This window comes from Myxocyprinus asiaticus, chromosome 37 (genome assembly GCF_019703515.2).
Source record: "Myxocyprinus asiaticus isolate MX2 ecotype Aquarium Trade chromosome 37, UBuf_Myxa_2, whole genome shotgun sequence".
Classification (NCBI taxonomy): Eukaryota; Metazoa; Chordata; class Actinopteri; order Cypriniformes; family Catostomidae; genus Myxocyprinus; species Myxocyprinus asiaticus.
In genome coordinates this window covers 39,832,794-39,850,851 of record NC_059380.1, presented here as the reverse complement: position 1 = coordinate 39,850,851, position 18,058 = coordinate 39,832,794, and the positions used below count along the sequence as shown (strand labels likewise).

Genomic DNA, 18,058 nt, shown 5'->3' with positions numbered 1-18,058 from the left:
CCTTTATCTCGTTCTATGGCTTTACAAAATAGAATTCTGACATTTAACTATCTCATGTAAAAAAGAAAAAGAAAAAAAAAAAGGTAATTATGAGCTGCTCTTCTCAAAAACAATATTTATTTAAAATAAAACTTTACAGCCAATGTGCAGTACTGACTTGGTTGGAATGGGTGGCCAGTTTAAAAATATTTAAGGAAAAAAAAAAAAAAAGTTTCTTCAATTTTGAACTGAAGAGCTGTCAGAAACTATTCCATCATCTATGATCTGACAAAAAGAATAAAAACAAAGCTTGCACCAATCAAGCACATATATATGCAGTTACTTATTAAATTTACATGAAACTAGTGCACGCATTCTGAGTGTTGAATAAAAAAAAACCCAAAAAAGAATAAATTAAACGGCAAACAAAAAGTACATTCTTAGTAGTTGTTAAAATGCATATATCAGAGCAATCTTGATTTATTTTAAAGATATAATAAATGGGACAACAATATCAAATCTTGAAAAGCAAATTAGATGTGAACAATATCCAATTTTTATTTTGTGACTAACATATTTACACACAAACATTCATACATACATATTTACAAACAGCCCATGAGCATTTTTCTAAACGTGCCTTATGTCCTGTAAAGAAATATGTTTCAAACCTTTGTTAGGTTACAAAATAAAAGTCCCCGAAATAAAGTCCATCTTGCCATTTGAAAGTTTATGAACAATGTGGTGTAATATTGTCAATGCAAAAGATCATTTTTTTTCTCTTTTTTTTTCTCTCTTTCTATGCTACAAACTTTGCTTTTTTGCATTTGTGGTAAAATCCATTCTGGATTTTGGTCTGGAATTTTGTCTTTCCAGTAAAAGATGAAAAAAATGCAAAAAACAAAAGTTCAAGACACTGCTGAATCAGATGAACTGCGGTTTTGCTCGATGACTGTTTATTTACAGCACAGCAGACAAATGTGAAGCACACAGCAAACACATCATTGGTTAATTTGTCTTAAGCAACCCACACATTCAAATTTAAACTCATTCCCCTTTCATCACCAAAATAATTCATTCGCACCCATTTCTGTGCTTTATAAGTGTGGATTTTTGACACTTCCACCAATATATTTTTTTTAATATATATTTCTACTTCGGCATCAAAGCCTTTGCAATCAATTTTATTCTGTGAGAAGAGAAAACATGTAAGGCCGCAAAATCCCAGAGCCTTCTTCAGGAGGTACTGCAGAAGACCATTTTATTATTCAAACAACGGGCCATAGCCGTGAAATGAAAGTGCCCCGTCTTCAGTGTTGGTAAAAAGCTACAACGTTTGTTTTTAAGTCATTTGTTCCATTCCGTTCAACAATGACCACAATCGTACATGTGAAGAAAGTCGAATTTCAAAATCACTCAGATACTTGTAGTGTCTTTAACATAAACATATGCTTAGAATACACGATACAAGAGAGAACAGCCACAGAGTACAACGACATCACTGTGCTTGAAGCATGTCAGTTTGAACACAAATACAGCACAGACCATCGTGAAATTCTGACGTTTCTGTTTAAATTCAAATTAATGAGACGCTGCATGAGTGGCACTTCAATGTGAACTATTTAAAATTAGGCACTTCACCCCTCGAGTTGTGCCATAGAGTTCAGATTCTCATTTGGCTTTACATCTATTTGGAATACCACATTAACAACTAACATGGCAAACAACAAGTATAGTCAATAAAAAACAAACTTGCTAACAGAAAACGTGGTACCCCCATCTAAGAAAACAAAAACGTTAGGCCTATGTTAGGCCATTTTAATAATTTGAAATTCCCATCCGAATGTCAAAAATGCAGATATAGTATTTATTCTATAATATACGATACGACTTCATCCCCTCTGTCTTTCTATATTATATACATTTGCATTTACACAGACATTGCAGAGACCCAATGGGCTGTAAATCAGGAGGTATTATGTTCAGTTTTAGAACTCATCCCAGGACTAAACATGACTGGGGCTGGACATACACAAAAGTGTTGCGATTGGTTTCGCTCTCTCAGGACGAGCTCTTGGATAGGTTAGGATAAAGCACCACTGCTGCCACGGCAATCACGGTGGCGACCACCGGCATCCAGGGCATCCATCCGCTCTGAAACAATGAGGCGATTAATAAAGTTCGTTAGAAAACAGCACCAAACCAGAACAGAAGCACTGGAGACTGCAGCTAAAGAAAAGAGGCCTGATAATAAGAGACGAAAGATATAAATAAATATATGGAGAGAAAGAGGGAGAAGACAGATAAAGCAAATACTTAAGTAAAACAGGGAGAACCGGTTACCACACTTGAGTTATAAAGCAAATGAAAACAAACACAACCGTCTTTCTTCAAGCTCAAAGAAAGAAAAGCTGTGTTTAAAGTAGTAGTTCCAAATGCTAATTTAGTCATCATTTACTCACCCTTGTATCATTCCAAACCAGCCTGACTTTCTTATGTGGGACACAACAGAAGTTTAGTTGACTGGGGCTGTAAAGCTCCAAATTATTATTATTTTTTTATTTTATTTTTTTATTTTTTTTATTTTTAAATTTTTTATTTTTTTTTAAGTTCAACGTTAGTAGTCCATACGACTGTTCTGAAGTCGTTCAACAGATTACAGTGAGGAACAGACCAAAATTGATACCTCTTATGCCAGAAAATTAAATCAACATCAACTCTTAGTTTATGCCATTGTATGTCTAGGACTATAATAGAATATTAAGAACTATATCACATGATACATATAAAAAAACTAAATATTTCATTACGAGGGCATTGTTTTGAATTTCTGGGGCACTTTTTTTATTTTATTTATGATGGCATTTTTGCCCTGAGCCCCCCTTAATTTCTGACCCTGGAGTCAACGACGTCAAAACTAGGTGCTCTTGCTGCTTTAAGTTTGAATATGTGATCGCGTGAATGAGATTTGAGAACTGTTCTGGAATTTTCAGTGAAAAACTAGTTAAATTTCAAGAACAAAGCTATTGTATGGCTTCAGAAGATTTGGAATATAGCACGCAAACTCATATGGACTACTTCAACTGTGCTCTTTTGTCATTTTCGAAGCTCGACAGCATCAGTCCCTATTCACTTTCATTGTACGGGAAAGAGCAGTGTAAACATTCTTCGAAACATCTTTTGCGTTCCACAAAAAGTAGGGATTGTCCCAGATACTGGTAAGGAATGAGGTCAAATACCGTGCTCATGTACTTGCACTCGTAAAAATGCTCCAATACCAAAACCCGATAGCATCTGACGTACGAATGTCCTTCCATATACATTTGCGCACAAATTAAAATCACATTATGTCCTAGTGTGATTATAAAACTGCCAAAGCTGTGATTTAATGAGATAAATATATAGTTTGAATGTGCTGCGTGCTTCAAATGTGAGCACTTGTAAATGTGTGGAGCCAGTGCTGTGCTGACGCTGGCTCCTTTTAGAGCTCCATGGTTCATACATTGAAAACACCATCATGAGCATCAGGTGCTCTGTTTGTAGCAGATGACAGTGAGAAGGGCGCTAATTCACTTTGTAGCGCGAGGCACATATATAGAACACATATTTATTTAAATAGCAGCTTTTTGCAGTTTTATCACATTGTTTCACGCAGTGACCTGCTTTTCCGGAAGTGAGAAGCTATTGTCAAAAACACAGAAACGGAAATAAAAGCTTCCGCCAAAACAAAAGCTCATTTAAATGGAAGTATGACAGAAATATATCACTACTGTATAGTTCTATAATATTTACTCTAATACTACTACTACATTAATAATAATAATTATTATTATAAATTATTATAAAACTGTTATCAGTATCTGCGAGTACCGAAAAGATCCGTACTCGTTCTCCAAAGAAATTGGATTGGGACATCCCTAACAAAAAGTAAAGGCAAAAGTACATTTCATTTTGTAGTGTGCTGGTACGTCTCGTGAACAGTGCATGTGACGCTAATTTCAGCCACATCAACACAAATCTGTTTTCATCTGAAAACTCCAATATCGTTTACCAAAGAATGTGTTAATGGAGAGCATTTTCGAAACTGAGGAAAACGGCGTTCTAGTGTGGATGAGAGGCTTAAACATAGCAAAATGAATCAGTTTTTTTTAACTAAAAACGTATTAGTGTAGACATGGCCTTTGTCATCAGCACAGTACTGTCTGTGTGCAGTCCAGTTTTTCTAGTCACGTGGAAGTCTGCATCTTGGCATGTCTTGATGCTGACAAGCATCTTCAGTGCTGCTGACTGTACTGAAGAGCATCACAAAGCAGTCGTAGAGTGCATGCGCCGAACTCGTCTGTATGGGCTCATGTTCAAAAGAGTATAGCCTTATGTCTTATGGGTTTGGAACTACATAAGGGTAAGCAAATGATGACAAAATTCTTATTTCTGGATGAACTGTTCCTTTAAATTAATCAAAGTAAAAAAAATAAAAGATAAAAAAAAAAAAAAAAAAAAAAACAGCAAAAGAAAGATGGTATGACAAAAAAGAAAAAAAAGAAAAAAACAAACGAAAAATAAGCATCCAAAATCTTGCAGTGATTTATATAAACATTAGTGATCCAAGCAAAGACAAGACTGTGATGTTGATGATTATTAGTAGGTGATTCTGTGTGGATGAAGAATTTGTGAGTTCCCCACGTTGGGATTTTGGGAGAAGCGAGTGCAGAGATTATGGGTCTTTTTGCCATGCACAGGTCATATATATACATGATGATATATACAGAGGAGGACATACAGGAGACAAACAGACACAGACTCAACAGGAGCATGTGTACCTTTCTACCACAACTGGCCGAAGCACCAATACAGCAAAGCCAGGAATAGACCGATGAAAATGGCTTGGACAGGCTGCAATATGGATGGCTAGAGGAGGGAAGGGATATTACAAATAAAATAACAAATTAACCTTTAAACTAGTCAATGGAAAACAGGGTGGGGGAGGGAGTTGTACAACTACAAACAAACAAAGGAACAGAAAAAGGCCTCGGGTACAGTGGGAGTCTGTCGGTAAATCAACAACACAAACATAACAAAAAATATCATCAAACGCCCCAGAGCCACAAACACAGGTCAACATCTAGAAGCAGAACACCAGGAACAAGGACAGTGTCGAGGCATTAAGGGAATATTCTTGGTTCAATACAAGTTAAGCTCAGTCGTTAACATTTGGGACATGATGTTGATTTCGACAATTATTTCGCCTCAACTCTCGTTTCTTTAAAAATAAAATAAAAAACTGCTGTTCCAGTAGGACACTTACAATGGAAGTGAATGGGGCCAGTCTATAAACACTGTTTCAAGACGTAAACATTACGTGTTAACATGATTTTAGTGTGTGTTACACCCCGTACATGTGTCTGTGTTTTGGTTTGTTGTTGTGTTGTGCTCTCTCTCTCTCTCTCTCTCTCTCTCTCTCTCTCTCTCCCCGTCTCCTCCTATCATGCTCACAGACACTTGCCATTGGATCATCGAAGCATCAATCATTGTTACCGGTCTAAAGTCGTCACCCAACCTCCGCCAATCCACCGTCACTCTGCCTGTTTAAAACCTCGTCCAAAATGCAATGTCGACAGTCTGTTGTCGGCTCCGTTTTGTCCCACGCCATTGCTCGTATCTGCTCATGTTAAAATTGTAAACATTCGCTGTGTATCATTGTGCTGTCCTGTTGTTCCCGTATTTTGTTGTTCATTCATCGTTCCATAATTGTGACACTTGTGTGCATTACATGGTGCACATGTAGTTACATTGATTTGTATAAGAAACACTAGTTAAGGATGAGTGCCACCCCCTTGTAAGATTTGTGTTTGTATTAGGCAGAGTAGATTAGTAAGGGCGTCTTGACGCTGAAGCTTGGTTTTGTGTTTCACATTTTCTTTTGTTAGTCAGTCTAGACTAGAGGGATTGTGGTAAAGTTAGTGGGTGTTTTTTGTTTTGTTTTGTTCTTTGATTTGGCACCGTTCACATCCCTTTTCCCCTTTGTCTATCGGTACTGTAAATATTGTAAATACTTCAAATTTTCACCTGTTGCACATTACTCACCGTTTACTTCATCTACCATTTGTATATAAATAAACCACTTTGTTTTGGGAATATAGCTCTTTTATCATGGTCTTTTCTGTACCCAGTATCCACGACAATAATTTATTAATTTACACCCTTTACACCCCTAGGCAAACTGGGGGTCGTTACATTAATGGGGGCTCGTCCGGGATTGTAACAGGGTCGTAACCGTGTGATACCAGATTAAAGGGTTGATCTTTATATTGTCATGACAACCACGTTTTTTTAAGCAAATTTAAACCAAGCGATTTTATCACACTAAAATCACTTTAACATGAATAATGTTTGCATTTTGTGGCTATACTTTTGAAATACTGTGTATTTTATGTTTATGGATTGGCTCCATTCACTTCCATTGTAAAAGTTCACTGGAACCACGATTTTTGCTTTTTTTTTTCTCTCCCCTTTTCTCCCAATTTGGAATGCCCAATTCCCAATGTGCTCTAAGTCCTCGTGGTGGCGTAGTGACTCGCCTCAATCCGGGGGGCGGGAGGACAAATCTCAGTTGCCTCCGCGTCTGAGACAGTCAATCTGCGCATCTCAATCTGCGCAAGCAACATTGCTTGCTGAGCGCGTTACCGCGGAGACATAGCGCATGTGGAGGCTTCACACTATTCTCTGCGGCCTCCACGCCCAACTCACCACACGCCCCACTGAGAGCGAACCACATTATAGCGACCACGAGGAGGTTACCCCATGTGACTCTACCCTCCCTAGCAACAGGGCCAATTTGGTTGCTTAGGAGACCTGGCTGGAGTCACTCAGCATGCCCTGGATTCAAACTCGCAACTCCAGGGGTGGTAGCCAGCGTCTTTACTTGCTGAACTACCAAGGCCCCCCCTTTTTTTTAAATAAATGATGGATGAGGTGAAAATTTTTTTTTCTGGTAATCAACATTGTGCCTCCAACGCTGTCGACTGAGCTTTTTTATTTAACCCAGAACATTCTGTAATAAATCACATCAAATGAAAAGTTGGTTATTTGTGTTCACTGATGAACACAGGAAGAGTTACAATCTGTGTTAAGTGTCCAAATCAAAAACACATGAAGTGATTGTGTGGACTCCAATCAGCAGAGTGAAAGAGATTGGATTGTGGGAATTGTGAGAAATCTAATAAATTTATTTGACAACGACAGCTTTGTGCATAAAATTTTACCCCCTGCCCAAAGAAAAAAAAAAGTTTAGTAAGAAGAACCAAATAATATCAGCAACAAACCACAACATAGGACAAAAATAGCTGGAAATACTCTCATATTGGTTCATAAAGAAGAAGAAAAACTAGTAGAACCCTAGCTCACGTTTTACCTCTTTCTGAGATTTCTACCCAGACAAAAAATTTTGGCCATCATAAGCACGTTCCAACATTTGAATGTGCCCACGAATGCCATCTAGGCAGTAGGCACAGAATACTTGCTAACACAAGTCACTTTCGTGCACGGTGCAAAACATTGAAGATCTATGAACAGCTATGAACCAACTATGTTGAATGGTGTAAAGGAGATGACCGCTAATTGAGGTAAAAATATCTTTATGTTTTCAATCGAAGTGCTGAAGGTTTATTATCTCCTCTTACAAATGAAAATGAATGTTTGAAATATGCTGTTTTTGTGGCTCACATTGCTGCCTTTCTCTTGCAGGAGCTTCAGATTGACCTTGCACTGCTCCAGCTCATCACTGATGGAGCGTTTCTCCTGTTCGGTCTGTTCATACCGCTGCCTGAGGTCTGACAGCAGATTCTGAGTGTCATCATACTGACAGAGAGAGAAAGATGAATCAGATCAGACACAACAGAACTTTATTCTACATGTTTGTAGAAAATGTGTCAGGATGGACGACAAGTGAACCAGCAACTTGCTGATTTATATATATATATATATATATATATATATATATATATATATTTTTTTTCTTTCTAGAATTTTTGTTTTAGCTTTGGTATTTTGTGTGACAGAGGTGAACTACCCTTTTAAAGCCCTGCTGCAAAATTAGCACAGAAGTAGCACAGCAATACCCATCAAATCGCCACTTGTTTAAGGGAGCACCTTAAAAATACATTAAAATTTCTTGTTTTTTGCATTTATTTTTTCCATTTAATTCCACTTCTTTTAGTAGAGGTTTCTTGCACCAGAGAAGTCATAATTTAGCTTTTCATAAATATTTGTAAACAATTTTTTAATGGAATTTATATCTAATTGATTTGCTCTTGAGTTATGAAAGTATATCTACGTAGTATAAACTTATTTCAAAAGAGCACGAAACATTTTATTTTCTTTGACGTGACTGTACCTCCTTCTGCAGATCTCTGGTGCGGTCCTCGGCTTGGGCCAGCTGTATCTTCAGTTTGCTGGCGTTTTGTTGGTGCTGATCCTGTATAGAGCCCAGTTTGTTCTCCAGGTCACCCTGTGATTTCTCCAGAGCATTTAAACTGCTGCTGAGGGTCGCACTCTGTTCTCTGGAGCTGCATATAAAAGAAAAGAACACCAACAATCTGAGTGTCCTACTTAAGATAAGATGAGCTACATTCCAATTTACAGGGTCCCTGCGTAGCGCTCATTACTCTCTACACAGGGGATTTTTGTAAGTGATCACCTCACTTGACAAAAAATTTTTTCATATGGAATATCCTGCAACACCAAAACTTTGTCATGCAGAGTAGAGGTTAGAGTATGATGACATTTTCAGGTAAATTTTTACCAGGCCTTTTCAAATGACTTTTCAAAAAACAAAGAGTGAACTAAGCAAACAATTTCAGTATTTATTGGGTGAAAATTATTTCTATTATTTTTTCAAAATGATGATGTTATTTCCACCACACCAAACTATTTCACCCCTAATAAGATTTTTTTTAAGTTAGTGTACTTATTATCCAAGTGGACAAAGGTGTCAGTGAAGAGCACGCTTGAGATTAAATACAAGACAAAACAAAGAAAAATCAAGGGACATATCACTTTTTTTATTGGGCTTCATTTCCAATCAAGCTGTAATTTTGCCAAATTATGCAAAAAGTGTAAAAATACTATTTAATTGTGTGTATTTTGTATACATAAAATTTTAGCTATGAAATTAGCTTTAGCAAGAGAAAGGATTCAGCCATTTGATAAAAAAAAATAAAAATAAATAAATAAAAAAAAAAGACATTTCCAGCACAGAATTCTATTAAACACAAAACAGAATTTGAGATGTACTGGAAATGACACTGTGCTGGGAATTTTCATGACAAAAATGAAATAAATCTCTTGTGGTGCATGTACACACACTGTTGGACATTGTTAATCGACAAATTAAAATAAACCAGCAAATGTGTAAAAAAAATGTTAAACCACAATCTAAAAGTGCCCAACATTGATTAAAACACCCAAGTGTACTTAAATAAAATACACGCTATTATTAACCTACTAGTCAAAAGTTTAGACACACTTGACTTTCTCCAAAAAATGCTGTGTAGGTATGCGGCCTGTGTGTGTGTTCTATAGCTTTAGGGTAGATGAACTCATAGTATGACTTATTAGATAATAACAGTGCAGTGAAACACACACCGCCTATGGCGTTGTTCAAGCACAGGACAAAGGTACTTCCCTACATCAAAATGGTAATTTATCAATTTGTCAAAAGAGGTTATGTTGTAAAAGTCACTCATGTCTTCTGTAAGTGGAAAGACACAGATGTTTTGCCATGCAGTGAATGAGTTGAAACATTCTCCGTGTATGAGAGGGACAGCAGAAAACACTGGCGGCTCTTCAATGATGTAAAATGGACTAAAGAACACTAGTGCTGTATATGGTGTGTGTATGTGTCTCACCTGCTGAGCTCTTCTTCCAGTCTGTGCAGTTTCTGTAACAGTGTGGTTTTCTCAGTACGCAAACTGTCACACTCATGCTGAAGACCACAGCACTCGGTCTGAAGCTTCTCCAGCTCACCTGAGAGAGAGTGAGAGACAGACAGCGAGACTGTTACAAAAATATAAATCCTATAATTTAACCAACATTTAATTGTACAAAATCATCCAAGTGTCTAAACCAGACAAGGCATTGCGTCAAATCCAAATAGCACTCATTATAATATAAATGCTGGAAGCACTCAATTACTATTTTTCACGTGTTATTCCATCAACTTAGGATGTAATTTTTAACTTTGTTGATTGATCTTAAAACATACATTTTTATTTTACCGTTGAAGTCTAGCATTGAGCTCACAGCTGATTGGTCCGTTGTAACAAACATTTGTAACATTGAGACAGCATGCCACCAAAGCATTTCCAGTGTAGACAAAGTGTAACAGATGTCACAACAAAACCAAACCATATTTCAATTATTTAGTGTATGACTGTCCAAAAGAAAACAATCTGTCAAAATAAAATGGAGTTAAAAGTGTAAGATCTGAGCGTCGAAGAGAATTGTCATTCATTGAGATATTCCTTTATGAAAAACAGAACAAGAATCCAACAAATAAGAAATAACCCCAGCAGGATAGATGATGATAAAACGGTTTCCGTGACTCTGGATGACACATTAAAGGGGGTCTGGAGAGAAAGACCCCAGTAAGGTGGCCAATAAATCAGGGTTGCTTCAGATTTTCTAAAATCAAATTTAAGACTTTTTAAGACCTTAAAGCCCGAACAAATTAATACCGTATCCCCATACCAAAACAAACCCACATAATCTCAAAATAAATCATATATCCCAGACAATTTTAAGACATCTTTAAATGAAAATTAAGACTTTTGCTGCATCATTTAAGACATTTAAGACTTTTTAGGGATCCGTGGGAACCCTGTAAATACCACATGTGTGTTCGTTTTCAATATGTGAATAAATCTATCTTGTGTAGTGCAAAGGCTTAATAGAATATTCTCAAACAATGTCTAGACTAAGGCTGTTAATTTAAAGAGTTAATTCAGTGTTTAAAAAATATAAGCAATTAATCACACCACCTTAAGGAATTTTCCAACCAATGGATCAATTCAAGCTTGAAGTACCACTCCATGTTTTGCAAGGACAATATATGATAGCAGTCGTATTGCTATCATTAGACAACTTACAATTTAAAGTTACAGGGAAGTGTTGAGGAGAGATAGGGAGAATGAAAGGCACAAGCTCTCATCATGAGCTCATGCGTGTCTGCTCAGTCTGCTTGAACGAGACTTTGTTGCACAATGGTCTATTATTGAGTCACATGATGGCACGTAACAGCAAAAGAAACAATCATTCACAAGTCTAAGATGGCTCCTTCATGTGCAAAGGCGGCGGTTCTTGGCACCGTCGTAACTTGTGAAACTAATAGGCTAAATGGGAAAGTTTATCGGCTGAAGCCAAAAATTAAAAAATTCAGAATATCGGCCGATTTATCGAGAGGGTGCTCGCTGCAGACTGTAGTGCATTGATGTAGTGGATCTAATCCTCTGCATTGTGGATTTTGGTGACTTGGATGTTTTGTTTTTATGCGTTGCACTGAGTACATTATTACTTAGTATTAAAGTATTACACTGAGACATTTGTTTAATATAGCTTAGCTTTTAAAAATGGTCATAACCACTTATTTCGTAAATTACTTTCCCTTGTTTTTCTTAAATTAAGCAATATACAGAACCGCTCTGAATACACTGTAATAATGCTTATACACAATACAGACAGGACAGAGCAGTGTGCATAGACATTGAAGCAAACTTGATTTATATATTAATTTAATAAAATCGTTATAGCCCTTTGTGGTTATATAGTCGCACAATGTCATACCGAGATTTTAATTTAATTAATTGCACAGCCCTAATATATAAAGGGTGTGTGTGATAATATGAACATATACTGTATTAATGACCGTTAAGTACACTACAGTAATAACACAAAACATTACAATGTGAATACACATGCACATTAAAACTACCTCACTAAGATCCAATACGCATGGGATTAGATCCACTACATCATTGCGCTACAGTCTGCAGTGAGGAGTACTTGGATTTATCAGCCACAACGATAAATATCGGTCGACCACAAGCGTAAACAGAGAAATCAATGTGTTTTCAAACTTTGTACACATTTTGCACACATTTTCCATTCTTTTTTACAAACTGGGGGACGCGTCAATATTATTTGCTGTGGTAATCGACAGCAGTTCACAAATTCTATCAGAGCTCAAGTTGCAAATAACCAGAAATATTCCTTTTATGTTACATCTATGATTCAAATGGATGTTTCTCTTGCACCGTTATGACTGAGCCATGTTGTACCTGCAACGTTGTAAGTTCAGTAACAAACTCTTTCTGTTGGCTGTCAAGATTAAAGTAACAGAAATCAAATTGCAAACTTTCATATACTCAAAGTTCTTGTTATGGCCAGTGATCTATGTAGTCCCAAAGAGTGAAGTAAACTCAAACTATTTATATGAAAAGAAACAAATGTCTGCAGTAGGGAGTGAGATTACAGAGCAGCAGATCTGACATGAGCTCAGTCATTGTGTCTCTGAAGTCAGCTTGATTTATGACAACTAGAGAGAAACAGAGAATATTACAGGCCAAACAGCACAGCAGGTTTACTGCAAGAGCCCCAGTGACGACATTCTAAGCTGGCCTGACCGCTGAACTCTGTCACCACTGAACTGTTCCTGGGAGAGCTGTGATTCTTATGGCCTGCCAGTCCACATACTGATTAAATATATTTTGGCCAGAGTCAAGCTGATTTAGATAAACCGGATACTGACTTCACTGTCTCAACTAAATGGATTCTAATTTCACTTGCAAAAAGTGCAGACAGTCAGTCGTAAGCTTTGGATTTGAAAAACGAATCTGATTGGTGTGCAGTCAGAATGTGTACCTAGTAGTTGACTGGCACTCTCTTGTTGCTGGCTCTGCATCTGAAAGCTGGCCTGTAGATTGCTGATTTCCACTTCATACTTGGCGGCCGTCTGTCTCCATTTGTCTAGTTCGGCAGTGACGATGCTCAGGTCTCCCTGCAAGGCAGCGATCTCGCGCTCCCGCTCGGCAGTGGCGGCCTCCATGGCGTGACGGAGCACCAGGATCTCCTCCTGAGCGCTGTAGAGCTCCTCTCTGGTGCTGGTAATAGTATTCTCCCTCTGTTCACGCAGAGCTTCCATGTCAGACTGGAGCTTTGATAGTTGAGCTAAAGAAAGAGATATTAAAACAAAAGGCCAAGAGATGTCTTGTGTTAGTGATTTTACCATAGTTAAGAGGTGTTGCTAGGCTTAAACCCTTTCAAAGTGTTAAAATCACTAACACTTTAACTTTAAGTGGCTTATTGCTTGTATAAAATTTCAAAAACAACAATGATAAAAAAAACACCAATATTTAATAAAAATGACAATTATGTACTGCAATAATCACAATAACAATTCTTCAAGTAATATCATTCATTAACCTAATTGAAGGCCATTTATGGTCGCCTAGCAACTTGGAATCCAAATGATGTGTGGTCACAGGGATGTGTATTTCCACTGTTTTACAATGGTTTTGCACATTTGTCTATTTTTTAAGTGTTTAAAATGAATTGCTTAATACAGCGATCTACCCGTTTTAAAATAAACAGCTACAGCTTTAATGCAAAACACCTGTTTACCTAGTTACAATTACTAACCTTATTTTACAAGTCACTTTTACTTTACAATTTACTTTTGTAAATTAATATGCTCATTAATAAAATGCTAATTTAATCCTGAATAATAATATATATATATATATATATATATATATATATATATATATATATATATACACACACACACACACACACAGTTGTGCTCAAAAGTTTGCATACCCTGGCAAAAATTGTGAAATTTTGGCATTGATTTTGAAAATATGACTGATCATGCAAAAAAACTGTCTTTTAAGGATAGTGATCATATGAAGCCATTTACTATCACATAGTTGTTTGGCTCCTTTTTAAATCATAATGATAACAGAAATCACCCAGATGGGCCTGATCAAAAGTTTACATACCCTTGAATGTTTGGCCTTGTTACAGACACACAAGGTGACACACACAGGTTTAAATGGCAATTAAAGGTTCATTTCCCACACCTGTGGCTTTTTAAATTGCAATTAGTGTCTGTGTATAAATAGTCAATGAGTTTGTTAGCTCTCACGTGGATGCACTGAGCAGGCTAGATACTGAACCATGGGGAGCAGAAAAGAACTGTCAAAAGACCTGCGTAACAAGGTAATGGAACTTTATAAAGATGGAAAAGGATATAAAAAGATATCCAAAGCCTTGAAAATGCCAGTCAGTACTGTTCAATCACTATTAAGAAGTGGAAAATTCAGGGATCTCTTGATACCAAGCCAAGATCAGTCAGACCAAGAAAGATTTCAGCCACAACTGTCAGAAGAATTGTTCAGGATACAAAGAAAAACCCACAGATAACCTCAGGAGAAATACAGGCTGCTCTGGAAAAAGACGGTGTGGTTGTTTCAAGGAGCACAATACTTGCTGACCCCTCTCCAAACATAGCACTTATGGTTGTGACCATAAAGCTCTATTTTGGTCTCATCACTCCAAATTACAGTGTGCCAGAAGCTGTGAGGCGTGTCAAGGTGTTGTCGGGAATATTGTAACTGGGATTTTTTGTGGCATTGGTGCAGTAAAGGCTTCTTTCTGGCAACTCGACCATGCAGCTCATTTTTGTTCAAGTATCGTCGTATTGTGCTCCTTGAAACAATCACACCATCTTTTGTATTTCTGTATTTCTGTATACAGAAATGTATTTCTCCTGAGGTTATCTGTGGGTTTTTCTTTGTATCCTGAACAATTCTTCTGGCAGATGTGGCTGAAATCTTTCTTGGTCTACCTGACCTTGGCTTGGTATCAAGAGATCCCTGAATTTTCCACTTCTTAATAAGTGATTGAACAGTACTGACTGGCATTTTCAAGGCTTTGGATATCTTTTTATATCCTTTTCTATCTTTATAAAGTTCCATTACCTTGTTACGCAGGTCTTTTGACAGTTCTTTTCTGCTCCCCATGGCTCAGTATCTAGCCTGCTCAGTGCATCCATGTGAGCGCTAACAAACTCATTGACTATTTATACACAGACACTAATTGCAATTTAAAAAGCCACAGGTGTGGGAAATTAACCTTTAATTGCCATTTAAACCTGTGTGTGTCACCTTGTGTGTCTGTAACAAGGCCAAACATTCAAGGGTATGTAAACTTTTGATCAGGCCCATCTGGGTGATTTCTGTTATCATTATGATTTAAAAAGGAGCCAAACAACTATGTGATAGTAAATGGCTTCATATGATCACTATCCTTAAAAGACAGTTTTTTTGCATGATCAGTCCTATTTTCAAAATCAATGCCAAAATTTCACAATTTCTGCCAGGGCATGCAAACTTTTGAGCACAACTGTATATATATATATATATATATATATATATATATATATATATATATATATATATATATATATATATATATATATATATATATACACACACACACATACATCATACATACATACATACATACACACACACACACAGTATATATTAAGTATATATATATTCGCAATTAGGGCTGTCAAATCAATTAAATCAAATCAATAAAAAGTTTTAATCAAATTAACTACATGAGATGCCGAAAAATTTCTCGTAACTAAATGCATAATAATAATAATAATACATTTTTATTTATAATGCGCTTTTCTAGTACCCAAAGCGCTACAAACAGGTGCAAATAAGACAAATAAAATACAAAAGTTCTGTAATACAGTACAAAACAATAAATCATTCTAAACAACACAATAGAACTAATCAATATAATAAAATACTAGTCATCTCAATCTAAGCAATTTTAAAAAGATGGGTTTTTAACAACTTATTAAAACTGTCTAATGTGGGAGCATCTCTAACAGCAACAGGAAGTGCATTCCATAATCTAGGTGCAGCAACTGAAAAAGCTCTCTCACCCATAGATTTTAGTCTACAAAGAGGCTGCTGAAGAGTAAAAGAATCAGCAGAATGAAGAGAACGAGAAGACATGTAAAGGGTAACTAAGTCACAGATATAAGAAGGGGCCGTTCCACGCACAGCATTGTAAGTTAGAGTGAGAGTTTTAAAATCAATACACGACTGAACAGGAAGCCAATCCAAACTATAAAGCACGCCTGTGATGTGCTGACATGATGGAGTAGAAGTGAGAATACGTGCTGCTGAATTCTGAATGTACTGTAACCGTTTGATAGATTTAGCAAGTAGACCAACAAATAGTGCATTACAATAATCAATCCTGGAAGTAACAAATGCATAAATAAGCCTTTCAGCATCAGGCAATGTAAGGAAAGGCCTAATTCTAGCAATGTTTCTAAGGTGATGGAATGCAGATTTTGTGATACTCTTAATGTGTGAATCTAATGTCAAATGAGCATCAAAAATCACACCAAGGTTACGAGCATGAGTAGATGGAACTAAGATACTATCATCCATAATCAAATTGAAATTGCTACCTTTGTGAATAGCTGCTGGTGTGCCAATGAGAAGAACCTCTGTCTTTGAACATTTCAGTTTTAAAAAAATTATGGTGCATCCACATTTTTATTTCCTGCACACACTCAGAAAAAAGTGTAGAGGTAACATTAATATCGGACTTAGAGCTGATATAGATCTGAGTATTATCAGCATAAAAGTGGTACCCTAAGCCATAACTCCTAATAATTTGCCCCAGAGGAAGCATATAAATGCTAAACAATATAGGACCCAAGACAGATCCCTGAGGAACACCATGACAGACCTGTCCAATGTCAGATTTGTTGTTTCCCAAAACAACAAACTGGGAACGATCAGTAAGGTAAGATTTAAACCATTTAAGCACAGTACCAGAGATACCATGCCAACTGTCAAGACTATTAAGCAGAATGGAGTGGCACACCATGTCAAATGCTGCACTCAGATCTAACACCACCAAGATGGTAGAGGCTCCAGAGTCAGCTGAAACAAGCAGGTCATTCATAACTCGAACCAAGGCAGTCTCAGTAATGTATCCCTTTCTAAACCCAGATTGGAAAAAAGCTTGTTGAGTGACAAGTGTGAGTATAGTTGTGTCGCAATGACAAGTTCCAAAACCTTAGCAAGAAAGGGAAGATTTGAGATAGGCCTGTAATTTGATAGATCAGACTTTTCACATCCAGGCTTTTTAAGGACTGGTGTAATAGCTGCAACCTTAAGAGCTTCTGGAACAATACCAGTAGTAAGCGAGGTGTTCACAATGTTCAAAATGAGGGGACTTATTGATGGCAGACATTCCTTAAGAACAACTGTTGGGATAGGGTCAAGAGTACATATAGTTGTATTCATTGCTATCACTAATTTCAGAATACAATCAATAGTAACAAAATTAAAGAATGTAATTTCAGAGGAACTAGGTGGATGTGTCACAGGAATTGCTAAACAGGGTGTCGAACTAACAGACTTATGAATGTTCTCAATTTTTTTCTTTATGCATGCACAAGTTTGCTGAGAAAAGCTCTAAAATAAAGATAATAATGTAAGCAATAATTAAAACAATTTACAAAAATAATTTTATAAATGTATAAATATAATAATTCAGAAAATTCAAAAACATTACATTATTGTGGCAGATGAGTAAGGCATCAAGTAGACAAAATAAAAAGGCTATGGCTCTTTTGAAGTAGAAATATACTGTTAGTTTTATTTTCATATCACTGACCATCACTATAACTGGTCCACAGACCACACTCATTTTGCAATGGAATTAGTTGATCTGTCCGATGCATTGCAGACTTACGAGATGTTCTCACAGGAAGCGTTCTTGCGTTTTTGGGGGGGGGTCGCACCGTGGTTGCATCGAATTTCACTGGTTTTCAGTGTCTCGTGCCATAAATGCCACATTTTTAGGATGCTGTGGCAAATTATATGCAGTTTGAAACTTAGAAAAACATGTCTTAAGACCCCTGCATCTGAAGTTCTGCTGGGAATATACTCATTTTGTGCTGCCTGCTCTCTGCAAT

At 36.8% G+C, this 18,058-nt stretch overlaps 1 protein-coding gene across 7 annotated transcripts in view; it reads right to left on the bottom strand.

Annotated features, from left to right (window-relative positions):
- Positions 1–512: 512 nt before the first annotated feature.
- Positions 513–18,058, bottom strand: part of LOC127427856 (sarcolemmal membrane-associated protein-like) — a 109,792-nt gene continuing 92,246 nt past the window's right edge. For 5 of the 7 annotated variants that reach the window (XM_051675704.1, XM_051675706.1, XM_051675708.1 and 2 more), the window contains 5 exons: positions 12,895–13,200; positions 9,885–10,002; positions 8,372–8,543; positions 7,702–7,836; positions 513–2,133 (listed from right to left, as the gene is read on the bottom strand). In XM_051675704.1, coding sequence (XP_051531664.1) covers positions 2,041–2,133; positions 7,702–7,836; positions 8,372–8,543; positions 9,885–10,002; positions 12,895–13,200 — 824 coding nt within the window. In that variant the 3' untranslated portion in view covers positions 513–2,040. Of the gene's footprint in view, positions 2,134–4,799; positions 4,888–7,701; positions 7,837–8,371; positions 8,544–9,884; positions 10,003–12,894; positions 13,201–18,058 lie in introns of all 7 variants that reach the window. The other 2 variants (XM_051675705.1, XM_051675707.1) reach the window with 1 other exon arrangement.